The following is a 26,815-nucleotide window of genomic DNA, read 5'->3' as shown; positions in this document are numbered from 1 at the left end:
TCATGAGGACCCGAAACGCCAACTCTTTTCTTCTCCGCCGATGCTGCCAGACCTGCTGAGTTTTTCCAGGTAATTCTGTTTTTGTTTTACTTTTTAACTTTCATCTGTTGGGAGTATTGCAATATCATGCTGGTTAAAAGGAGGAAAAAATGAAGTCTTCTAGTACACAGCACGTCCAGAAAACCATTACTGTTACACTTGAACACCTTACTGGATATTCACGTTGTGGTTTTTGGTGAGGAATATGAGGAATGATTTCCCCCAACACCATTCAGACAGTATTTCAGAAAGAGCATGTACTGTAACCAAAAAAAAAATTTAAAAACCCTTCACAGATTTGTTGTAGAATAGTGGTCTCTGTACCATGTAGGAAATCAGCTTTTTGATGATTTTATACAGACAGAAGTATAGCATTGTACAGTCTGAATAGTTATAAATTCTGTTGCCATCCAGGTTCTCCACATTACCTGCTTTTCCAGGTTGAATGCATGGAAGTTGTAGTCATACGTCAGTTCGGTCCCAGCATTTACATCTTTCAACGCAAATAGTCCAATCCTGTAAACACCATTGACTGACCTACAGCAAGCAGATGGGGAGAGAGGAGAAAATGAAATGTGCAGTTTGTTCATTATGGTTTGTGCAGTTTATCCCAGCCACTACACAATTACAAACGTATACTGCTTCACCAATCGGGTCTGAGCCAACAGACACAAAAAATATAGTCTCGGTGTCCCAGGGTAGAAAGGTGCAAAACCACTAAAGGCTCCTGCTCCTCCAACCATCTAGTGCCTGTGTGTGAATACTACCTGAGGACAGTGTTGGTCTCAGCTATGATGCCCCCATAACTGAATTATCTGCTGACATTAATTGTCCAAAGTCACACTTGGAGTGATGTTCTTTTTACATTTTGCATTGACAGCTGGTCTCAACAGCATGGCTGAGCTCCATGGTAAAATAACCGAAATACTGCTTTTATTTCAGATTTCCAGCTTCAACAAAGCTGGCAGCATTTGAACATACATGCGAACGTATGAATTAGGAGCAGGAGTAGGCCACTTGGCCCTTCGAGCCTGCTCCATTCAATAAGATCACGGGTGATCTGATTGTAATCTCAACTCCACATTCCTGCCAACCCCCGATAACCTTTCACCCCCTTGCTTATCAAGAATCTATCTATCTCTGCCTTAAAAATATTCAAAGACTCTGCTTCCACTGCCTTTTGATGAAGGGAATTCCAAAGGCTCACTGCCCTCAAAGAAAAAAATTCTCATCTGTCATAAATGGGTGACCCCTTATTTTTAAACAGTGGGCCCTAGCTCTAGATTCTCCCACAAGAGGAAACATCCTCTCCCCATCCCCCCTGTTAAGGCCCCTCAGGATCTTATATGTTTCAATCAAGTCGCTTCTTACTCTTCTAAGCTCAAGCGGATACAAGCCTAGTCTGTCCAGCCTTTCCTCATAAGAGGAAGCCTGCCCATTCCAGGTATTAGTATGGTAAACATTCTCTGAACTGCTAACACATTTACATCCTTCCTTAAATAAGGTGACCAATACCGTACATAGCACTCCAGATATGTTCTCACCATTGCTCCGGATAACTGAAGCATAACCTCCCTACTTTTTGTACTCAATTTCCCTCACAAAAACTGATAACATTCTATCAGCTTTCCTAACTACTTCCTGTGCCTGCATACGAGCCTTTTGTGATTCATGCACTAGGACACCCTCTGCAATCTCTCCCCATTTAGATAACATGCTTCTTTATTTTTCCTGCCAAAATGGACAATTTCACACTTTCCCACATCATACTCCATTTGCTAGATCTTTGCCCACTCACTTAAACTATCTATATCATTTTGAAGCCTCCTTGTGTCCTCCTCATATCTTACTAACCTACTCATCTTGTGTCACCAGCAAATTTAGCAACCATACCTTCGATCCCTTCATCCAAGTCACTTATATAAGTCGTAAAAAGTTGAGGCCCCAGCACTGATCCCTGTGGCACACCACTTGTTACATCTTGCTAACCAGAAAATGACCCATTTATTCCTACTCTGTTTCCTGTTAGCTAGCCAATCTTCAATCCATGCCAATATATTACCCACTACGCCATTAACTTTTTAGTTTCACAATAGCCTTTGATGTGGCACCTTATCAAATGCCTTTTGGAAATCTAAGTACAGCACGTCTACTGGCTCCCCTTTATCCACAGCATATGCTACTTCTTCAAAGAACTTCAATAAATTAGTTTAACATGATTTCCCTCTCACAAAACCATGTGGACTCTGCCTGATTGCCTTGAATTTTTCCAAGTACCCTGCTATAACATCTTTATAATAGCTTCTAACATATTCCCTATGACAGATGTTGCTACCTGCCCTGTAGTTTCCTTCTTTGCCTCCCTCCCTTTTTGATTAAAGGAGTTACATTTGCTATCTTGCAATCTCATGGAACCTTCCCCGAATCGAGGGAATTTACAAAGTTAAAACCAACGCATCAATTATCTCACTAGCCACTTCTTTTAAGTCCATCAGCACCCAGGAACCTGTCAGCCCACAGCTCCGACAATTTGCTCAGTACCACTTCCCTGGTGATTGTAATTTTGCACCCGCCCCCCAAAACGAGTTCCTCCCTCCCTTGCATTTCCTGATTTACAGCTATTTCTGGGTTGTTACTTGCATCCTCTATAGTGAAGACCGATGCAAAATACTAGTTCAATTCAACTGCCCTCTCCTTATTTTCCATTATTAGTTCCCCAGACACTTTCTATAGGGCCAACGCTCACCTTGTTAACTCTTTTCTTTTTCAAACAGCTATAGAAACTCTTAAAAACAAAAAACTGCAGATGCTGGAAATACAAAACAAAAACAGAATTACCTGGAAAAACTCAGCAGGTCTGGCAGCATCGGCGGAGAAGAAAAGAGTTGACGTTTCGAGTCCTCATGACCCTTCGACAGAACTAGGCGAATTCCTGGGATTCACCTAGTTCTGTCGAAGGGTCATGAGGACTCGAAACGTCATCTCTTTTCTTCTCCGCCGATGCTGCCAGACCTGCTGAGTTTTTCCAGGTTATTCTGTTTTTGTTTTATAGAAACTCTTACTGTCTGTGTTTATTTTTCTAGCTAGTTTTCTTTCGTGTTCTAATTTTTCCTTCCTTATCAATCGTATGGTCATTTTTCGCTGTTTTTTTAAACTATTTGTCCAATGTTCTGACCTGCCACCCATCTTTGCACAATTATATGCTTTTCCTTTAAGTTTGATACTTTCTCTAATTTTGTCAAGAAACCATCATTTTTTCTCAATATTATTGTGTAATATTTTAAAGCAAGCTTGTGTGTGTGTGGCTGCATGGTTGTGTGTTGCTGGCTGGTTTAATTAAACTAGGGACGATTAGGCAGCAAGGTTTAAATTATCGAAGAAGTGAGGTGTAAAACAGGCGTTTAAAATGGGGGTGAGTAAAGCTTGGGTGCAGTCTCAGCAGATACAGTGTGAATGGAACTTGCATTTTGAGATAAGCGGAGAAGTGTTTGATTTTCAAATGGACATGGGGAATGTTCACAACTGGCAAGACAAATAAGGTAAGGTTATTACGTTGGTTTCTTTCCCCCAAAAGTGCTGGCCATAATGATAACATGAAAGATTTAAATTTTCTGGGAAATGTAACTACTAAAGGCACGTGGAAACGATGGGATTAACAAATCAAAAGGGATAAAATATATTTAAAGGGGGATGGAAGACTGTGTGAGGTGTGGCCCTTTGAGATCTTGAAAGATGACTGTGCGAAACAGACTTGGGGGAAAAGCTTCTAATCACCCTGCAGAAGTATTCTGTTCCAGTAACCAAAGTTGTGTTAACAGCCTTTGCAAGTTCACTGTCCAGTGGGGGCTTGTGGTAAAATTGCTGGATGACTTTATAAATTTGGAATCTATTTGGACTGTTGCTTTAAAGCGGGTGTGTAGTCAGGAGTCTGGTTAAGTAAAAATTTTGGGAACTGTGTAACTGTTATCTTGTGTGTGTGGTTAAGTTTTTTCTTCTTTTGTTAATAAATGTTTTAATTTAATCTCTAAAATCTCTAAAGGTGGTAGTGGACTCATTAGCAGTGCCAAACCTTCTTGTAATAAATACAAATTGCAAAATCGTTGTGATAGCTTGGCCAAGTTTACCTTGTAGATTTGGTCAGCGTGGCAAATGCCACCTGCCATCTCATATCTTTTTTGTTAACCACAGTTGATAGGTTCTCTCCTTGGAATTTTTCTCTCTTGTTGGAATGTATCTATTCTGTGTATTATGTAACATCCCTTTAAATGCCCAAAACTGCATCTTTATTGACCTATCCCTTAACCTAATTTGACAGTTCACTTTAGCTAGCTGTGCTTTCATGCCCTCATAATTGTCCTTACTTAAGTTTAAAATACTAGGCTTGGACCCACTCTTCTTTCCCTCAAACTGAATGTAAAATTCAATATGATGATCGCATCTGTGGAGAGACAAACAGAGTTAACATTTTGAGACCAACAGGACTCTTGGAAGCATGGGGTGGGCGGGGTAGTGCAGTGCTGTTACACCAGGCTCCAAACTACTCTCTCAGCTCATTGTTAAAGATTGCCTGGTGTTATTTGAAAAGAGCAAACATTCCACACTCCACCAAACCAGCATAAAAGATGAGAATAGTTGCTATGTTTGCCTATACAGTTACTAGGCCTCAACGTAATTAATTGTATGCAAAGGAATGGGACCATTTCTGATGAATAAAAGTAGGTTGATTCCTTCTGTTGAGTTCTTGCTGCTTCTCCACCAGTGCACTCCAGGTTTCCAGGAAACATCAACAGTGCAAATACATGTTTAACCAATGAGCTTGGTTGGATTTTTGGTATGTGGTATTGAAAGCGAGATGCTTCATGTAACCGGGTTACCAGACTAATTAACATGCTTGTTGATAAGATTGCATAAAGTGGTTTTAACTAGAAACGCTGCATGTAAACACTGTGCACAACACATTCACTGTATATGTACTTGGCCCTCTTACCATTTTTGCATTTCACAGTTAGGATTGCAGCTGTGGTTTATAAAGCGAGCCTCATTCCCCATGCGGTAACTGTCGATCACCATCCCACTGTCCAGGTTCAAGCAGTAATGGTCATTGTGATTCTGGTACTGTTCTATCATTCGGTTCCTTGAGGAGAAGAGAGCAAATATTATATAATGTCTGCTCAGCTCTGTTTAGAACACTCTCGTCTGAGCCACAAAGTTGAAAATTCAAGATCCATTTCAACTCAGCCAGCCTGTTCAGGTGGATGTTAAACATCCTGTAACACTTGAGAAAGGATCAAAAGGACCGAGAGTGTCCAGACAACCACCACTTAACCCTGAACCACACCACCAAAACGTTAACAGCTGTTATTTAAGTAATTGTTTGTGGGATCGCACTGCGCATGCACTGGCTGCAGTGTTTGCCTTCATAACAGTGCCTGTGTTTGAAAAAGCATATTGCTGGTTGAGAAGCAATCTGTGACCTACTGGGGATATGAAAGGTGCTACTGAAATACAAGTTCTTTCTTTTCATCTTCAACAGTTCAAGGAGGCGTGTGATAAATTGGAGAAGTCGGTAATGGATGCACAAATTACATCGAGCAAAACTCATCAGTTTTTTGCCATCTCCCAAATAAGCACTCATTTGGTAGGTTGTATCGAGTGATTATAAGGGCTCGGGGAGGGGACAGTATGGAACGTGGCAGGGAAATAAATATATTTCCTGACTTGGAAATATATCGGCCACTCCTTCACTGCTGCTGGGTCAAAATCCTGGAACTCACTCGCTAACAGCACAGTGGATGTACCTACACCACATGGACTGCAGCGGTTCAAGAAGGCAGCTCACCACCACCTTCTCAAGGGCAATTAGGAGTTGGCAATAAATGCTGGCCCAGCCAGCGATGCCCACATCCCGTAAACAAATGAAAAAAGAGATCGATGGCTTACTGCAGCGACAAGGTACAAGCCAGCACAATAACATACAGCTGCATTTCACAGGACTTGTGTAAACTGGAATCTTATTCTTTAACAGGCATAAGGTAATATGTGCAGACGTGAGGTTGGAAACAAGCAGGAGTCTGAATCATTTAGAGGCAACATCAATGGGCCAAATATTCCTTCTGCATTTCTCACTTGCCCTTGCCAAATGGATGATAAATGAGATTGTCTGGTGCTTGCATTGATCTGCACCCCATACCTCTACAGTGAATATTAATTATTCAGCTCTGCAGCCAATCTAAGCACAGTGACATACTCCTAGGCTGCCCCATTATAAACACAGAAGCAATGCTGCCAAAAATCCCCAACCTCTGACATTACATCACACTCATGTTTACTGCTCAGCACTTACTCTGGGTAAGTTATGAACAGAAATTGTAGGAAGTGGATTTTATTGGGGAACTGAGCTCAGTTTCTGTACAAGTGGACTATGGAAGGTCTACGTACCTGAACTCTTGCTCGCTGACAACCTCCCCCAAATACTCGATGATGAACTGTCCAGCTTTCAGAGTTTCCTTAGTGCGAATTCCCCAGCCTTTCCCCTCTGCTCGAAACCGCTCCAGGCACTGCACCCATTCGTGCCTCTGGATCCGCTGGTTGCAGCAATGCTCGTCGCAGGGGCACGTGCTCGGGGCGCACTCTGCGAAGATCATCCTGCAGCAAAAATGGGGCATCAGCTGCACTTAGCAGATGAACATCTCAAGGGAACTCGAGAAATAATTTAGTCCTCTGAGTCTGGTACAACTTGAAGCAACAGGAAAACAGCTGATAAAGGCAACGCTTTACTGTCAGGGAAAGGTAGGTATGTGCAGTGTACATATCTACAGGCTTGGTCAGGGACTGAACACAGAAAAGATAGGTTGACATTGCACAATGAGATCCTTCCCACAACAGCTCACAGATGCTGACTGAGCTGGTCTTCAATCCCAGCATTCATGGTGCTGGTCCCCTGTAAGGGAATCTACTCACTAAGTGCCACAAACTGCAAATAGTGTTACTGTAAGGAGAGTTACTATAATGCAAGTTGGACACATAACTTCTATTGAAAGAGACTACAGGTTGTTACATGATGTCATAAATATAGCAGCTAACAACACTGAGGCTAAAGCAATGCTCAGGCACCTACGGGTGATTACAAGGTCTCTCACCCAGTGGAAATGTAGCGATAACATACGAAAATGGTGGGAACAACTTACTGCCCATTGACAATGTAGACAGAGCTTTACTCGGTATCTAGCCCCATGCTGTACCTGTCCTGGGAGTGTTTGATGGGGACAGTGTAGAGGGAGATTTACTCTGTATCTAACCCCGTGCTGTACCTGTCCTGGGAATGTTTGATAGGGACAGTGTAGAGGGAGCTTTACTCTGTATCTAACCCCGTGCTGTACCTGTCCTGAGAGTGTTTGATGGGGACAGTGTAGAGGGAGCTTTACTCTGTATCTAACCCCGTGCTGTACCTGTCCTGGGAGTGTTTGATGGGGACAGTGTAGTGGGAGCTTTACTCTGTATCTAACCCCGTGCTGTACCTGTCCTGGGAGTGTTTGATGGGTACAGTGTAGAGGGAGCTTTACTCTGTATCTAACCCCGTGCTGTACTTGTCCTGGGAGTGTTTTGTGTTAACAATGGGTTCTTGAAATGAAGAGCGTTCTGTTTCACAAGGATGACATCCCTGACCTTGATGAATAAAGAAAACCCATGGCAGTTGCTTAGCTGTTCAACAAGTTGGAATTGATGGGAGACATAGAACCCATCACCAGCTCTGATGAATCGAGATTGGAAGACTAGCTGTGCATCTGTTTCAGTTTTCGGACCACAGAACACGCGGCACACTGGGCTTCCTGTTTTATTACAACTCAAATGTTCCGATTATAATTAATAATAAAAAAAAAACATCAGTGCACAGCTTTCGGGCAAACTGCCAAGAGCTACTAATGAGTTTGCATCAAATAGCTTAAAATGCGCATCAACACACCACAGCAAGGAGCCAAGTAGTAAAGTGAGCTTGGCCAACTGCCACAGTCCTAGTTACCAGGGCATGCTTTCCTCTCCTGTCAGATAAGGATGCTGCAGCTCATGTCCAGCTGGTCGAAGCACATGGCAGCGCTTCAGGGGTCTCAGGGCAATGGAAAAAGATTCACGGGAGTGAGAATCGCTCTCTTGCCCAAATCCTGCACATCGGATGGCTATTTAACTGTGGAAGGCTTCAAAGTAGCACCCAATTCTGCTCGCACCTGAAATAGGCGTCACTAGAGGGTGATGTGGAACAGGAATCCTGGCCATAATCCTCCATGTTTTCCATAATCCAGCGATGCTGAGATCAACTGTAGTCCCCATTTCCACTCTGGTTGAGATCAGCTGACTCTGTAGCAGACTGGTGATCTAACCTGGGTCACTCATGGCCAACGTGAAGCTTTGGGAACTGACGGCAAGCTGTGATTTTCTCAAAAATACCACCCATCAGGAGAATGAACTCTGCTGTATCGTTTTCACCTCCTTTGCCCAGAGCCTCAGACACTAATTTCAACACCCCTGCCCATCTGCCTGAGATTGATCAAATGAACAGGGAGATGAACCCTAGCTCCTTCTGGTCTTTAGGGCCCAGCAACTTCTTCATGTTGTTGAACAAGCATGGAGCCCGCATCTAGTGCTGAGTACATCAACTGGGCTTGGGTTCTGATCAAATACGAGTAGATATGTAAATCTAGTCAATTCAATCATGTTTGCTTTAACCCTCCTATCACCAAGCTCAGAAGCTGCCACTGATTGGGCTGAGATACTGCCAGTCTGCCTAGCCTGGGTCATAAAACATGGATGAAATAATAGTATTCTTAACATGTCTCAAGGTCAGCAGCAAGGCAGAGCCATTATTTGGAGGCTATTACACATACTTGCCTACCTGTTCAGACAGTCTTCCAAACAGCTCTTCTCAACAGGATCCACCGGCCTTTTACAGTTGCAAGTCGTGGGCTCACATCCGGAAAGAGGTTTAACATCGACAAACACATCTATAAAGAGGACAACGAGCCTTATGGTTACACAAAAGGCCCCACATTCTGAAGATTTTTCCAAACATATTTAAATATGCTGCCCAGAAGGAAGCAACATGCTTACAAACTATTCCCTAACCTTAAAGGGAAAGATGATTTAGGGGATTATGTTCTGTTCAGAATTGCCCTCTATGTTAAGAAGATTCCTAGTACTTGTTGCCAGGCTGAAGCTCCGAGTACAGGCAATTTCTCTGGAGTGGGGCTGAAACTTCGGGCCAGCTTGAGAAGTGTTCTGGAGTTGACCAGGTCCAGGAAACAGTGCTGCCAGCTGAGGTTTGGACCAGCTGGTACAGTGATTCACAATCTAACCTCGCCTACTCCCAAACAACCATCATTCCTGATCCTCTCGATACAAGGTGAACGAGCTAGCTTACAAATGAAAACGTGGCATCTCTCAGAGGCTCCACTAACTCCTTTTGTTTCACACCTAGTTGCAGACGGCCGACACTCTGACATGTGGGTTATTCTTCATCTGGATGTGCGTTTATCATAATCTTTGAAAATCTCCCCATTTTGCAATTCAGCTCAGCCAATACAATCAGCAGCTTGACCCCACACAAACTCCGTTTTGTTCACCTTCCAGCCACCTTCCTGCTGTCAACAAGCAAACGTTAAACCTTGCTGACAGCAAAGCGACAGCTGAGATTCCACCAGCCAGTAAGTTGCCCACACACATTCTCATGCAAACAGGTGCAGCCTCCTTGCTGGGCTGATGCCGACCTTCAATATCTTTGCTGCCACTTGCTGGGTTCCACAGGTGCTGACAGCCTATTGCTATCTTGCCTCGGTGACTCGTCTAAATGAGGGGGCAGAGTGCATGCATGTAGGGGGCACAGGTGGAGGAGACAACACAGTCCAGCCTGATGCTGTTCTCACTCAAAGCCCACTTGTGGAACATGTAGCAGGGTATAGCATCTGCAAGAGTGATCAACACTAGCAAACCCAAAATATTTTTCCCCTCCTTAACCTAGGACCAATGGGAGTGCCCAGAGCAGCACCAACCAAAGACACAATCTAGAACATCCTGACTGGTCGGGGCCATTTACACACTGGGTTCACCTACTAAGCCAGGAGCGGGCAGCTGAATGAAATGACATGAGGCTGAACAGAAACAGATCTAAGTGTTAAGGACGTGTGGGGCATACTCCAGACCCTTTGAACAGAATCACTGTGGTGTCACAACCAAAACCCACTAGGCGGTTACTCAGGAGGCAAGTATTGGAGCATTCCTGCCCCTCCCTGGAATAGGATCCTGGGTTTGGACACTCGGTAAAACTCATTCACACTGCACACTGTGCTCAGTAACACTATGTACTGAAAGGTGGGATTAGAATGGGCAGCTAGTTTTTACACTTTTTTTTGGCTGGGGCAGACACGATGGGCTGAATGACCTCTCTCTGTGCTGTCGCTTTTCTATGGTTCTATGTACCAACCTGTAACCAAACAGTAAGTGCAACAAGTAAAATTAATTTAATGTAAAACAGATTAAGTTACAAACTGAAAGAATAATAAAATGAAATCTATAAGGAGGGGGTAGGGAAATTGAAAGTGCCTTACTTGATCGAATCTTTTTATAAAGTGGGACATCAGGCTTTTTGTACAGCTTAAAAACAGAGAGGAGAAATGCAAGTTAGCAACAGCCTAATAAAGTACTGTAGTGCACACATACCCATTACACTGCTGTAATACACAATACAGGTCAGCAGGAACTTTACGTCACAATGCAATATAATCTTCGGGTGCAGTTACACACTGCCTTCACAGTACAGTAGGCTAGGATTGTAAATATAGAGTTGAACTGCCCTCTCTCCACTGGGAGTTTCAATCCTGAATCGTTGATCCTTGTTGTGTCGAAAACAGCCTTCAACAATCTGGGGCTGCAAGCTCTCATTCACCAGGGTGCAGAACCTCACCATCCAGGTGGGAATGTACACTGGCTTTGTGACGAGGCCCTGAGAATGGGCCTGGAGGAGACAGCCTCACTCAAGGGCAACTTACTGTCCAAGGCAGCTTCTATGTTTTGTCACAAGGCTTCTGCCGCTTTCATCACATTAGACAAAGCGGAAGGGCTGCCACGCAGGGAAGGTTAGTAAAAGACTTCAAGGATTTGTCCACTTCACACCACTAGACATTAGGTCACCTTAATTTGCTATGGCTTCACATGGTTATGTACAGCGATGGAGTTCCTCTGTACTGTTCACGATGAGTTGCTTGTGTGGTGTTTTGAAACAATTAAGAGCATTACACCTGGAAATAAACAATGCATTCTGCTACTGAAGTGTAGTTATGTGTCCAGTGCATGGTGGAATTAGTTACAGGTCAAGCTGTGATTCTTACCCAAAGTGTCAAGCTTAGGAGCAAAGAAAGGCTCAAAATGTCAACCAGATTTGAAATGTCTAGTCAGGAAGCGTTTGAATAGCAGAAACCGGCAGTCAGCAGTTACAGTTTGCAGCTTGAAAATGCAGAAATTCTGCAGACTGAAACAATATGTCATGTAACATGTGGAGCAGGATATATACTTCTTTTAATTTAGAAATAAAGCTTAGAGTTAGGAGGGCTGGGAGAAGTAGTTACAAATATGACTAAAACCCACAGACCTTGGCTGATTTGTACAATCCTGGAATACTGAGGCCAATTATTGTTTTCCTACTGAAGCACCAACCAGGATCAAGCTTATTCAGCACAGGCTGGGGGTGCAACTTGGGGCTTTCTTTCTCTGTGTGGCTCAGTTACATGCCATGTGGTAAATTCACCCAATTAAACACAAAGGGCTGAAACAATAAGAGCAAAATATTTTTGAAGTGGGGTAAGCAATAAACAGCAAATGGAGCAGCGCTAATCTTTAAGTGACAAGTGAAGGGGTAACGTCCAAGCAGGGTGCATTGCTTTCCTTCCAAAGGACTGGGGCAAAATATTATTAGGCACACCAATGCTGATGCTGGGAGAGCCCTGCATAGGGAGAGACCTGCAACTTTTCAGCTCATGCTCCACCTTTGCCGCAACTAGTGTGCCCTAGGCCCAACTGGGTGAGTTGGGGGGGAGGGGGGGGCAAGATGATATAAGAAAACAATCTGTGGAAGAATCAGACAGGGAGTCACTAGCAGCATATTGCTCCAGTGTTACAATTACCAGACAGCCATGTGTCCAGATATAACTACAACACCCATTAGCCTAGTACATCCACTCCTCCCAGTCACAAGAACAAGTTTTTCTTTGTTCAAACTTTGGAGAAACAGTTACTTTTTTTTTTGCAAGTGAAAAATACATTCCACTCTGCAGCCCGTGCCAAGAAAAACACAACAGGAAAAAAATTCTCAGCCGGGTTGGCTGTACATTTTAAATCTCCAAGGAATAGCCCAAAAGGAGAGATTGCTGCAAAACACTGGGCACAGCACCAAAATCAAATTTAATAAGCAGCTTTCACAGAATTGAAGAACGGCACTACTGTCCTTACATGGGCATCTGAAGTATATTTTGTGGGGATATTTCAAAACCATAATGTGACTGTTAACCCCTTGATTGGCACAATGCATTTACTGGGGAAATGTTACGGTCGCACTGAAAGCACATCGATGTGCAGCTGTGCTTAAAAGGAATCTTTCTGTTCATCACTTTCACTGGCTTGAAGATAAACAGACAGTCATTGAGGTGTGAGCTGCTTGACAACTCGATTAAATACTGGGTTCCACTCGAGCCAATTATGGCACTATCTAGCAATTCAAAAGTGTAAAAAGTAAGAGTGTGCATGCATGAGAGAGGCAGGCAGACGGCGTGCGAGCGGCGGGCAGAGGGCGCGCGAGCGGCGGGCAGAGGGCGCGCGAGACACACACAAGAGAACGAGACTCACAGAGGGCGAAAGAGAGAGAGAGACAGAGGGCGAAAGAGAGAGAGAGAGAGACAGAGGGCGAAAGAGAGAGAGGGAGACAGAGGGCGAAAGAGAGGGAGACAGAGGGCGAAAGAGAGAGAGAGAGCCAGAGGGCGAAAGAGAGCGAGAGAGAGAGACAGGGCGAAAGAGAGAGAGAGACAGAGGGCGAAAGAGAGAGAGAGAGAGACAGAGGGCGAAAGAAAGAGAGAGAGAGAGACAGAGGGCGAAAGAAAGAGAGCGAGAGAGACAGAGGGCGAAAGAAAGAGAGCGAGAGAGACAGAGGGCGAAAGAAAGAGAGAGAGAGAGACAGAGGGCGAAAGAAAGAGAGAGAGAGAGAGACAGAGGGCGAAAGAAAGAGAGAGAGAGAGAGACAGAGGGCGAAAGAAAGAGAGAGAGAGAGAGACAGAGGGCGAAAGAAAGAGAGAGAGAGAGACAGAGGGCGAAAGAAAGAGAGAGAGAGAGACAGAGGGCGAAAGAAAGAGAGAGAGAGAGACAGAGGGCGAAAGAAAGAGAGAGAGAGAGACAGAGGGCGAAAGAAAGAGAGAGAGAGAGACAGAGGGCGAAAGAAAGAGAGAGAGAGAGACAGAGGGCGAAAGAAAGAGAGAGAGAGAGACAGAGGGCGAAAGAAAGAGAGAGAGAGAGACAGAGGGCGAAAGAAAGAGAGAGAGAGAGACAGAGGGCGAAAGAGAGAGAGAGAGAGAGAGACAGAGGGCGAAAGAGAGAGAGAGAGACAGAGGGCGAAAGAGAGAGAGAGAGACAGAGGGCGAAAGAGAGAGAGAGAGACAGAGGGCGAAAGAGAGAGAGAGACAGAGGGCGAAAGAGAGAGAGAGACAGAGGGCGAAAGAGAGAGAGAGAGACAGAGGGCGAAAGAGAGAGAGAGAGACAGAGGGCGAAAGAGAGAGAGAGAGACAGAGGGCGAAAGAGAGAGAGAGACAGAGGGCGAAAGAGAGAGAGACAGAGGGCGAAAGAGAGAGAGACAGAGGGCGAAAGAGAGAGAGACAGAGGGCGAAAGAGAGAGAGACAGAGGGCAAAAGAGAGAGAGAGACAGAGGGCGAAAGAGAGAGAGAGACAGAGGGCGAAAGAGAGAGAGAGACAGAGGGCGAAAGAGAGAGAGAGACAGAGGGCGAAAGAGAGAGAGAGACAGAGGGCGAAAGAGAGAGAGAGACAGAGGGCGAAAGAGAGAGAGACAGAGGGCGAAAGAGAGAGAGAGACAGAGGGCGAAAGAGAGAGAGAGACAGAGGGCGAAAGAGAGAGAGAGACAGAGGGCGAAAGAGAGAGAGAGACAGAGGGCGAAAGAGAGAGAGAGACAGAGGGCGAAAGAGAGAGAGAGACAGAGGGCGAAAGAGAGAGAGAGACAGAGGGCGAAAGAGAGAGAGACAGAGGGCGAAAGAGAGAGAGAGACAGAGGGCGAAAGAGAGAGAGAGACAGAGGGCGAAAGAGAGAGAGAGACAGAGGGCGAAAGAGAGAGACAGACAGAGGGCGAAAGAGAGAGAGAGAGGGAGACAGACAGAGGTCAAAAGAGAGAGAGAGAGACAGACAGAGAGGTCAAAAGAGAGAGAGAGACAGACAGAGAGGTCAAAAGAGAGAGAGAGCGAGCGAGACAGACAGAGGTCGAAAGAGAGAGAGAGCGAGCGACTCAGACAGAGGTCGAAAGAGAGAGCGAGCGAGACAGACAGGTCGAAAGAGAGAGAGCGAGCGAGACAGACAGGTCGAAAGAGAGAGAGCGAGCGAGACAGACAGAGGTCAAAAGGGAGAGAGAGCGAGCGAGACAGACAGAGGTCAAAAGGGAGAGAGAGCGAGCGAGACAGACAGAGGGCGAAAGGGAGAGAGAGCGAGCGAGACAGACAGAGGGCGAAAGGGAGAGAGAGCGAGCGAGACAGACAGAGGGCGAAAGGGAGAGAGAGCGAGCGAGACAGACAGAGGGCGAAAGGGAGAGAGAGCGAGCGAGACAGACAGAGGGCGAAAGGGAGAGAGAGCGAGCGAGACAGACAGAGGGCGAAAGGGAGAGAGAGCGAGCGAGACAGACAGAGGGCGAAAGGGAGAGAGAGCGAGCGAGACAGACAGAGGGCGAAAGGGAGAGTGAGCGAGCGAGACAGACAGAGGGCGAAAGGGAGAGTGAGCGAGCGAGACAGACAGAGGGCGAAAGAGAGCGAGCGAGACAGACAGAGGACGAAAGAGAGCGAGCGAGCGAGACAGACAGAGGGCGAAAGAGAGCGAGCGAGCGAGACAGACAGAGGGCGAAAGAGAGCGAGCGAGCGAGACAGACAGAGGGCGAAAGAGAGCGAGCGAGCGAGACAGACAGAGGGCGAAAGAGAGAGCGAGCGAGCGAGACAGACAGAGGGCGAAAGAGAGAGCGAGCGAGCGAGACAGACAGAGGGCGAAAGAGAGAGAGAGACAGAGGGCGAAAGAGAGAGAGAGAGACAGAGGGCGAAAGAGAGAGAGAGAGACAGAGGGCGAAAGAGAGAGAGAGAGACAGAGGGCGAAAGAGAGAGAGAGAGACAGAGGGCGAAAGAGAGAGAGAGACAGAGGGCGAAAGAGAGAGAGAGACAGAGGGCGAAAGAGAGAGCGAGCGAGCGAGACAGACAGAGGGCGAAAAAGAGAGCGAGCGAGCGAGACAGACAGAGGGGGGAGAGAGCGAGACAGACAGACAGACAGAGTGGGGAGAGAGCGAGCGAGACAGACAGACAGACAGACAGAGGGGGGAGAGAGCGAGCGAGACGGACAGACAGAGGGGGGAGAGAGCGAGCGAGACGGACAGACAGAGGGGGGAGAGAGCGAGCGAGACGGACAGACAGAGGGGGGAGAGAGAGAGCGAGACGGACAGACAGAGGGGGGAGAGGGCGAGCGAGAAGGACAGACAGAGGGGGGAGAGGGCGAACGAGACACGGGGGCGGGGAGAGGGAGAGCGAGACACGGTGGGGGGGGGGGGGGGAGAGGGAGAGGGGGATAGAGTGAGGGGGAGAGTGAGAGGGGGAGAGAGAGCGGGGGAGAGGGGGAGAGAGAGCGGGGGAGAGGGGGAGAGAGAGCGGGGGAGAGAGAGCGGGGGAGAGAGAGCGGGGGAGAGGGGGAGAGAGCGGGGGAGAGGGGGAGAGGGAGAGGGGGAGAGAGAGCGGGGGAGAGAGAGCGGGGGAGAGAGAGCGGGGGAGAGGGGGAGAGAGAGCGGGGGAGAGAGAGCGGGGGAGAGAGAGCGGGGGAGAGAGAGCGGGGGAGAGAGAGCGGGGAGAGGGGGAGAGAGAGCGGGGGAGAGAGAGCGGGGGAGAGGGGGAGAGAGAGCGGGGGAGAGGGGGAGAGAGAGCGGGGGAGAGGGGGAGAGAGAGCGGGGGAGAGGGGGAGAGAGAGCGGGGGAGAGGGGGAGAGAGAGCGGGGGAGAGGGGGAGAGAGAGCGGGGGGAGGGAGGGAGAGAGAGCGGGGGAGGGAGGGAGAGAGAGCGGGGGAGGGAGGGAGAGAGAGCGGGGGAGGGAGGGAGAGAGAGCGGGGGAGGGAGGGAGAGAGAGCGGGGGAGGGAGGGAGAGAGAGCGGGGGAGGGAGGGAGAGAGAGCGGGGGAGGGAGGGAGAGAGAGCGGGGGAGGGAGGGAGAGAGAGCGGGGGAGGGAGGGAGAGAGAGCGGGGGAGGGAGGGAGAGAGAGCGGGGGAGGGAGGGAGAGAGAGCGGGGGAGGGAGGGAGAGAGAGCGGGGGAGGGAGGGAGAGAGAGCGGGGGAGGGAGGGAGAGAGAGCGGGGGAGGGAGGGAGAGAGAGCGGGGGAGGGAGGGAGAGAGAGCGGGGGAGGGAGGGAGAGAGAGCGGGGGAGGGAGGGAGAGAGAGCGGGGGAGGGAGGGAGAGAGAGCGGGGGAGGGAGGGAGAGAGAGCGGGGGAGGGAGGGAGAGAGAGCGGGGGAGGGAGGGAGAGAGAGCGGGGGAGGGAGGGAGAGAGAGCGGGGGAGGGAGGGAGAGAGAGCGGGGGAGGGAGGGAGAGAGAGCGGGGGAGGGAGGGAGAGAGAGCGGGGGAGGGAGGGAGAGAGAGCGGGGGAGGGAGGGAGAGAGAGCGGGGGAGGGAGGGAGAGAGAGCGGGGGAGGGAGGGAGAGAGAGCGGGGGAGGGAGGGAGAGAGAGCGGGGGAGGGAGGGAGAGAGAGCGGGGGAGGGAGGGAGAGAGAGCGGGGGAGGGAGGGAGAGAGAGCGGGGGAGGGAGGGAGAGAGAGCGGGGGAGGGAGGGAGAGAGAGCGGGGGAGGGAGGGAGAGAGAGCGGGGGAGGGAGGGAGAGAGAGCGGGGGAGGGAGGGAGAGAGAGCGGGGGAGGGAGGGAGAGAGAGCGGGGGAGGGAGGGAGAGACAGCGGGGGAGGGAGGGAGAGACAGCGGGGGAGGGAGGGAGAGACAGCGGGGGAGGGAGGGAGAGACAGCGGGGGAGGGAGGGAGAGACAGGCAGGGGGAGGGAGGGAGAGACAGGCAGGGGGAGGGAGGGAGAGACAGAGGGGGAGGGAGGGAGAGACAGAGGGGGAGGGAGGGAGAGACAGAGGGGGAGAGAGGGAGAGACAGAGGGGGAGAGAGGGAGAGACAGAGGGGGAGAGAGAGAGAGACAGAGGGGGAGAGAGAGAGAGACAGAGGGGGAGAGAGAGAGAGACAGAGGGGGAGAGAGAGAGAGACACACACAGCGAGACAGACATAGAGAGAGAGAGAGACACACACAGGGAGCAAAAGAGAGAGGCACACAGAAATGTCAGTTGATGCCAGCATCTTCCAGATAGGAAGGGAGGTGGGAGTGGTGTAGGGGGAAAAGGAGCATGATCTTTGGCAAGTGTTACCACTGAGAAACAAGTTAAATGTATTTACAACCAAAAGCCGATCAATCAATTGAAATGGGACTTTGACCTTCCTGTCCCTACACGTTTATTATGCATTTTAATTGAAAAGGCTCCCATTTCTACACAGAAAAATGTCCAGTTAACTCTGAGGAAGACAGCGGCAATTTTGCACCAAAACTGAAATTCTACACATGCAGCTGCCTTAAAAACACAGCTGCTGTAAACATCTCAGGTTTCAACTGGTGTGTGGGCGCTTTACATCGGAGGTTAGTTGGAGAGATGAGGGCAACTGTTAAAACTTCAGAGCCTTTTCTTTCCAATTAAGTCAATGACAACTGTCTAGAAATTGAATGTAGAGGAAAGGACAGTTTGCCAAAAAGAAATGAAGTGTTCTCCCCATGGTGTTTCCTTACGCTTGTGTGGGCTGCCTATGCTGGAAGACATTTTTAAATATTTCCAGTTATTATCTCGCTATGGTTTGGTGAATATTACATCATGCTTTTTTAAACTTGAAACACCAAAGTGCGAAAATAAATGCTGCACTGGGAAGTAAACTTTTTTTTTTACCCTCGCACATGTCAGATCTACTGGTTCCTCTAAATCCTGCAATAAGTCCCTTCCTCCTTGAAGGTGCCAACTGTTGCTGACTTCCCGCGTACCAGACACGAGAAGCACTCCAATGTCGTGAACAAGTCTTTACATGAGGATCTGGTGAGTGAGCTCCAGCGGACCAGGTGATGAAGGCCCTTTTTGTCTTCACTCAGAGGCACACAGACATTCTAGCTGAGGTAACTGGATGGCAACCAGCAGCACGCACAGCTAATATTTGCTGCGGCTATCTCTGTGGCTACTGCAACCAAATGTAGTTGCCAAATGACACCTCAATGGGGGCCGGCAGAACTCAGCAGAGATAGGATTCAATCTGTGACATGTCTGTATGGCTCAGTACCTTAACAACAATAACTTGCATTTATACAGCACATTTAACTTGGTAGAAGATCCAAAAGGTGCTTCACAGGAGTAATTAACAGGCAAAATTTGACATCAAGCCAGAGGGATATAAGAACAAGGGGCAAAAAGTTAAGTCAAAGAACATCTTCAAGAGGTTTAATGGAGTGTCTTAAAGGGTGAAAAAGAGGGAGAGGGGTGGAGTTTAGGGAGGGAATTCCAGAGCTTGGGGCCCAGGCAACTGAATGGTGGTGCAGTGAAAATCGGAGATCCACAAGGGGGGCTCAGAGAACTGAGGGTTTTAGGGCTGGAAGACGTTATAGGTAAAAGAATTTACCTATTGAGCTGCATCTAATGTTTGCAGTGAGCATCTTCAATGTATGAATTATCCAGCGAGAGACAGTACATTTGACAAAAAGTATGAAGCATGGAGTCACAGCATAGACCACACAGCTGCAACTCCTTACATCTCCCACACTACTGTCACAGGTTATTTAACATTATCTGTGCAGTCTGCGCTCGGAAGGATTAGGTGGGCGGGGTGGTTTTGGGGAAACACGAGCACCATTACTTGTTTTTTAAGCTCCCAAAAGTAAACTCAAGGGCGGGGCAGAATTCTTCTTGGGCCGAGGAACCCAAGTCGCAGCCAGTGCTGGACTCAGTGTTTGTGTCTCACTGCCGGGATTGCAATACAGGAACAGGGACACATGCTGATTTCTGCTCGTGTTCACAGTAGCTACTCAGAGACAGATCTGCCAGGTAAGTCATCAGGTTGGGCCTGCCTGACGCAGTAGGCTCCATTCTGCTCTTCAATGTGAAATGTAGTCTGTGAGGGCAGTGCAGGCCTGTGGGATGACAGCTTTCTCCTTCAGCTAGTTGACAAAAGTCTTGTGTGAAAAGAATAAATGAATTTGCAACAAATTCTGCACAGTTCTTCAAAAAACTTGCCACATCTGTGTTAAATCATAATCTAGTTGGCCGACCTACACAAAACAAAGGGTGGAACTGTGGGACTCAAATCGTAAAATATTGGTCAAAATCCCAGAATCCACAGGTAATAGAACCAAATAGGTCTTTCTGATTCACCCTAAATCAGTGACTGTTTTTATGGCCAATCTCAGAGGTGACTGATGTAAAGAATGACAATGCCAGACTGAGTTTAGCACGAATTGTTGAGGGAGCTTTACTCTGTTTCTAACCCCGTGCTGTATCTGTCCTGGGAGTGTTTGATGGGGACAGTGTAGAGGGAGCTTTACTCTGTATCTAACCCCGTGCTGTACCTGTCCTGGGAGTGTTTGATGGGGACAGTGTAGAGGGAGCTTTACTCTGTATCTAACCCCGTGCTGTACCTGTCCTGGGAGTGTTTGATGGGGACAGTGTAGAGGGAGCTTTACTCTGTATCTAACCCCATGCTGTATCTGTCCTGGGAGTGTTTGATGGGGACAGTGTAGAGGGAGCTTTACTCTGTATCTAACCCCGTGCTGTACCTGTCCTGGGAGTGTTTGATGGGGACAGTGTAGAGGGAGCTTTACTCTGTATCTAACCCCGTGCTGTACCTGACCTGGGAGTGTTTGATGGGGACAGTGTAGAGGAAGCTTTACTCTGTATCTAACCTAGTGCTGTACCTGTCCTGGGAGTGTTTGATGGGGACAGTGTAGAGGGAGCTTTACTCTGTATCTAACCCCGTGCTGTACCTGACCTGGGAGTGTTTGATGGGGACAGTGTAGAGGAAGCTTTACTCTGTATCTAACCTAGTGCTGTACCTGTCCTGGGAGTGTTTGATGGGGACAGTGTAGAGGGAGCTTTACTCTGTATCTAACCCCATGCCTACCTGTCCTGGGAGTGTTTGATGGCTTATTCCTTCTCTGGGAAGTGTTTGATGGGGCAGAGTAGAGAGCAGTTTACTTTATCTAACCTATGCTTATCTCATTTAACGCTTGTGAAGTGTTCAGTGAAGTTAATCACTTCAGTAATACTGAGGAAAAATAACTTTAAAAACAATAAACTGAAAAGGCTTGGTAACTTTTTGCCACAATTGGTTCATTTGATTTCACTCTCACCACGTTAGAAGGTGTACAAGCCCTGACTGCAGACATTTGAGCACATTACCCAGGTTGACACTCCCAATGTAGAGTATTGCACTGTCAGAGATGCCGTCCTTTAGTCGAGATACTAAATAGAGGCCCCGTCTGCCTGTTCATGGTGATGTTCCAGCTGTCTGGGTAACATGCTGCACCCGCCACCCCCCGTCAATCAATACCACTAAAAGCAGACGAATTGACCATCCTCATCATTTGCTGCTTAAGGGATCTTGTTGTGTACACAACTGCCTGCCATGTGTCTCTTCATATCACTGACTACATTTTAATAGAAGCAATTCATTATCGGAAGTGTTTTAGGATGCCCTCGGAGATTGATTAGGTGCTATACAAATATCTTTCTCATCGCTTCTGAATGAGCAGACCTATTATTTCAGGTGATAACCCCTAAGCTCCATCAGGACAGAACACCACCCAGCTCTTCATGGGAAAAGCCCACGATCCTTCCCCACTGGTCCACAGCAGAGATACAAATACTGCTGCAAGACACCATCAAGGCCGGCGACTTCAGCTGCTGAAGAATGTTGCCTTGTTCACCACCCTCCAAGTAAGGCTGCTCATGATCTCTCAGACAGAGAACTTAACTCCCCCTCATGTCCTCAATAAGGCCACTGAGGAGCTTGTTGAGTTGCTACTTTTTTTTTTGTTCATTTACAGGATGTGGGCTTCGCTGGCTGGGCCAATATTTATTGCCCATCCCTAATTGCCCCTTGTGAAGGTGGTGGTGAGCTGCCTTTTTGAACCGCTGCAGTCCATGTGATGTGGGTACACCCACAGTGCTGTTAGGGAGGGAGTTCCAGGATTCTGACCCAGTGACAGTGAAGGAACGGCCGATATATTTCCAAGTCAGGATGATGAGTGGCTTGGAGGGTGGTGGTGTCCCCATGTGTCTGCTGCCCTTGTCCTTCCAGATGGTGGTGGTCATGGGTTTGGAAGGTGCTGCCAAAGGAGTCTTGGTGAGTTCCTGCAGTGCATCTTGTAGATGATACACACTGCTGTCACTGTGCATCAGTGTAGAAGGGTTCCCAATAAAGTGGGCTGCTTTGTCCTGGATGATGTCAAGCCTCTTGAGGGTTGTGGGAGCTGCACTCATTCAGACAAATGGAGAGTATTCAATCACACTCCTGACTTGTGCCTTGTAAATGGTGGATAGGCTTTGGGGAGTCAGGAGCTGAGTTACTTGTCACAGTATTCCTGTTCTTTTAGCCACAATATTTTTATATGGTTAGTCCAGTTCAGTTTCTGGTCAATGGTAACCTCCAGGATGTTGATAGTGGGAGAATTCAGTGTTGGCAATGCTATTCAATGTAATGGGGTGATGGTTAGATTCTCTCTTGTTGGAGATGGTCATTGTCTGGCACTTGTGTGGCACAAATGTTACTTGTCACCTGCCAGCCCAATCCTGGATATTCTTCAGGTTTTGCTGCATTTAGACATGGACTGCTTCAGTATTGGAGGAGTCGCGAATGGTGCTGAACATTGTGCAATCATCAACGAATATCCCCATCTCTGACATTATGATGGAAGGAAGGTCATTGATGAAGTAGTGATAATGCGTGGGCCTTGGACACTACCCTGAGGAACTCCTGCAGTGATGTTCTGGAACTGAGATGATTGACCTCCAACAACCACAACCTTTGTGCTAGGTATTACCCCAACCAGAAGAGAATTTTCCCTCTGATTCCCATTGACTCTAGTTTTGCTAGGGCTCCTTGATGCCACACTCAATCAAAGGCAGCCTTGATGTCAAGGGAAGTCACTCTCACCTCACTTCTGGAGTTGAGCTCTTTTGTTCATGTTTGAACCAAGGCTGTAATGTGGTCAGGAGCTGAGTGACCCTTGCGGAACCCAACTGAGTGCTAGTGAGGTTATTGCCCCTTCTATCACTTTACTGATCGAGAATTGGCTGATGGGGCTATAATTGTTCAGGATGGATTTGTCCTGCTTTTTGTGTACAGGACATACCTGGACAATTTTCCACATTGCCGGATAGATGCCAATGTTGTAACTGTACTGGAATGGCTCGGCTAGGGGCACGGCAAGTTCTGGAGCACAAGTCTTCAGTCCTATTGCCAGAATATTGTTGGGGTCCATAGCCTATGCAGGATCCAGTGCCTTCAGCCATTTCTTGATATTACCTGGAGTGAATCCAACTGGCTGAAGACTGGCATCTGTGATGCTGGGGACCTCTGGAGGAGGCCGAGATGGATCATCCACTCAGCACTTCTAGCTGAAGATTGTTGCGAATGCTTCAGCCTTATCTTTTGCACAGATGTGCAGGGCTCCTCCATCATTGAGGATGGGGATATTTGGGAGGACCTCCTCCTCCTATGAGTTGTTTAATCATTCATGTCCAAGGCAGGATTGCAGAGCTTAGATCTGATCCCGTCGGTTGTGGAATTGCTTAGCTCTGTCTCTCGCTTGCTGCTCGTGCTGTTTGGCATGCAAGTAGTCCTGTGTTGTCGCTTCACCAGGTTGACCAGGGTCTACCACATTCTTAGGTACACCTGGTGCAGTTCCTGACATGCCCTCTTGCACTCTTCATTGAACCAGGGTACCTGGTAGACCCTGGTAGAGTGGGGAATATGCCATGCCATGAGTTACAGATTGTGCTTGAGTACAATTTCTGCTGCTGCCCCACTGCACCTCATGGTTGCCCAGCTTTGAGTCGCAAGATCTGTTTTAAATATATCCCATTTAGCACAATGGTAGTACCACACGATGCAGCGTATTGGCAATTGTGAAGACAAGACTTCATCTCCACAAGGACTGTTTGGTGATCACTCCTATCAATACTATCATGGACAGATTGAGGATGTTTTTCCCTCTTGTTGATTCCCTCACCACCTGCCACAGACCCAGTCTAGCAGCTATGTCCTTTAGAGCTTGGCCAGCTTGGTCAGTAGTGGTGCTACCGAGCCACTCTTTGCGATGGATTTTGATGCCCCTCCACCCACAGTACGTTCTGTGCCCTTGCCATGAGCTGAGGGGGAACAGTATGTGATAATCAGTGTCCCCATGTTTGGCCGGATGCCATGAGACTTCATGTCGATGTTGAGGACTCCCAGGGCAACTCCCTCCCGACTGTATACCACTGTCTGTCCTGCTGGTCATGGTTATCATTTGACTTTTAATTCCAGACTTTTATTGAATTCAAATTCCACCTGCTGTGGTGGGATTCGAACCCGAGTCCCTGGGTGTCTGGATTACCAGTTCAGCGACAATGTCACAAATGAACATTTTCCTTGTCCTACTTCTAAAGATTTAGTGCCAAAAGGATTTCAACCACCTTTCAAAATATTATCAGACATACAATTAACTCAGGATTACTTTCATTAATATTTTCTTGAAAACAATCTATGCCTAATTTCTGGGGACTCTGCATCATGAACTACTGGAATCAAGTTTCTAGTGGGCTATGATTAGGATAAACACCCACCTTCCTGCCAGATTCTGCCATTGGAATCTTTCTCTCCTCCTCTTTCAATCTACTGGGGCAATCAGGGTTTTTAATGGAGCTTTGGGTCCATGTTTCTTCAATTAGATTATTTTTCAATTTTTGTTCAGCATTTGTCAAAAGGAGGAAAAAAGTACTTTCAAAATGAATGAACTGTTCAGGAGAAAAATAACCTCATACTGACCCAGTTGTTCCCTTAGAAAACAGCTATAGCAGAAAGCCAAACACTATATAAATTAATTTTCTTCACCGAAGGGACCAGCATGAGATGCTCATGTTACTGATATCTTAGCAGCTGCAGGATTAAAAAAACACAAGCCTTTATTTTGATCTCAACTAGCGTACCGCATGGCTCCTTCAGCACTCATTACAGCATCTCACTGCAATTTCAGTAAGTGTAATGGGGTAGGTCAAATTCTTATCCTGTACAGACTGAAACAGTGAAAAACAAACTGGCGGTACAATTATGGATTTTGTTCTTTGAAATTTGGGCCATGTCTGGAGACAACTTTGAGCTTTCCAACACTAGTCTGTCACTGTATAACACTGGGGTACAGTACTGGTGGGGACGTGTCTGTCACTGTATAACACTGATGTACAGTACTGGTGGGGTTAGCTCTGTCACTGTATAACACTGGGGTACAGTACTGGTGAAGACGGGTCTCTCACTGTATAACACTGAGGTACAGTACTGGTGGGGACGGGTCTGTCACTGTATAACACTGGGGTACAGTACTGGTGAAGACGGGTCTCTCACTGTATAACACTGAGGTACAGTACTGGTGGGGACGGGTCTGTCACTGTATAACACTGGGGTACAGTACTGGTGAAGACGGGTCTCTCACTGTATAACACTGGGGTACAGTACTGGTGTGGACGGGTCTCTCACTGTATAACACTGGGGTACAGTACTGGTGAGGACGGGTCTGTCGCTGTCTAACACTGGGGTACAGTACTGGTGGGGACGGGTCTGTCGCTGTATAACACTGGGTTCCATTACTGGTGGGGACAGGTCTGTCACTGTATAACACTGGGGTACAGTACTGGTGGGGACGGGTCTGTCACTGTATAACACTGATGTACAGTACTGGTGGGGTTAGCTCTGTCACTGTATAACACTGGGGTACAGTACTGGTGAAGACGGGTCTCTCACTGTATAACACTGAGGTACAGTACTGGTGGGGACGGGTCTGTCACTGTATAACACTGGGGTACAGTACTGGTGAAGACGGGTCTCTCACTGTATAACACTGGGGTACAGTACTGGTGAAGACGGGTCTCTCACTGTATAACACAGGTACAGTACTGGTGGGGACGGGTCTGTCACTGTATAACACTGGGGTACAGTACTGGTGAAGACGGGTCTCTCACTGTATAACACTGGGGTACAGTACTGGTGTGGACAGGTCTCTCACTGTATAACACTGGGGTACAGTACTGGTGAGGACGGGTCTGTCGCTGTCTAACACTGGGGTACAGTACTGGTGGGGACGGGTCTGTCGCTGTATAACACTGGGTTCCATTACTGGTGGGGACAGGTCTGTCACTGTATAACACTGGGGTACAGTACTGGTGGGGACGGGTCTGTCACTGTATAACACTGGGGTAGAGTACTGGTGGGGACGGGTCTGTCACTGTAAAACACTGGGGTACAGTACTGGTGGGGACAGGTCTGTCACTGTAAAACACTGGGGTACAGTACTGGTGGGGACAGGTCTGTCACTGTGTAACACTGGGGTACAGTACTGGTGAGGACGGGTCTGTCGCTGTCTAACACTGGAGTACAGTACTGGTGGGGATAGGTCTGTCACTGTATAACACTGGGGTACAGTACTGATGAGGACAGGTCTGTCACTGTCTAACATTGGGGTACAGTACTGGTGGGGATGGGTTTGTCACTGTATAACACTGGGGTACAGTACTGATTGGGACGGGTCTGTCACTGTATAACACTGGGGTACAATACTGGTGGGGACGGGTCTGTCACTGTATAACATTGGGGTACAGTACTAATGGGGATGGGTCTGTCACTGTATAACACTGGGGTACAGTACTGGTGGGGACAGGTCTGTCACTGTATAACATTGGGATACAGTACTGGTGGGGACAGGTCTATCACTGTATAACACTGGGGTACAGTACTGGTGGGGACGGGTCTGTCACTGTATAACATTGGGATACAGTACTGGTGGGGACAGGTCTGTCACTGTATAACATTGGGATACAGTACTGGTGGGGACGGGTCTGTCACTGTATAACACAGGGGTACTGTACTGGTGAGGACATGTCTGTCGCTGTATTACACTGGGGTACAGTGCTGGTGAGGTCAGGTCTCTCACTGTATAACGCTGGGGTACAGTGCTGGTGGGGACGGGTCTGTCACTGTATAACACTGGGGTGCAGTTATGGTGGGGACGGGTCTGTCACTATAACACTGGGGTGCAGTACTGGTGGGGACAGGTCCGCTCTTGGGGTTGAAAGCAATCTGAGTCAATGAATTTCACTTCAATGGATTATGGTCAACTACTCTGTCAGTATATTGGTATCAATGCCCTCAATAACTTGAGACACTGGATTGTAAAATATTCTAGTA

The 26,815-nt window shown here is 47.8% G+C and overlaps 1 protein-coding gene across 4 annotated transcripts in view; it reads right to left on the bottom strand.

Moving 5' to 3' along the window:
- ash1l (ash1 (absent, small, or homeotic)-like (Drosophila)) overlaps window positions 1-26,815 on the bottom strand; it is a 230,621-nt gene that overhangs the window by 39,467 nt on the left and 164,339 nt on the right. For all 4 annotated transcript variants that reach the window (XM_041179673.1, XM_041179676.1, XM_041179675.1 and 1 more), the window contains exons 9-13: window positions 10,635-10,680; window positions 8,927-9,035; window positions 6,478-6,684; window positions 5,027-5,173; window positions 468-576 (exon numbers count right to left, since the gene is read on the bottom strand). In XM_041179673.1, the coding sequence (XP_041035607.1) occupies window positions 468-576; window positions 5,027-5,173; window positions 6,478-6,684; window positions 8,927-9,035; window positions 10,635-10,680 (618 nt within the window). The remainder of the gene's footprint in view (window positions 1-467; window positions 577-5,026; window positions 5,174-6,477; window positions 6,685-8,926; window positions 9,036-10,634; window positions 10,681-26,815) is intronic.

Source organism: Carcharodon carcharias, chromosome 36, assembly GCF_017639515.1.
Source record: "Carcharodon carcharias isolate sCarCar2 chromosome 36, sCarCar2.pri, whole genome shotgun sequence".
Taxonomy (NCBI): domain Eukaryota; kingdom Metazoa; phylum Chordata; class Chondrichthyes; order Lamniformes; family Lamnidae; genus Carcharodon; species Carcharodon carcharias.
This window is presented reverse-complemented; position numbering and strand designations above follow the sequence as displayed.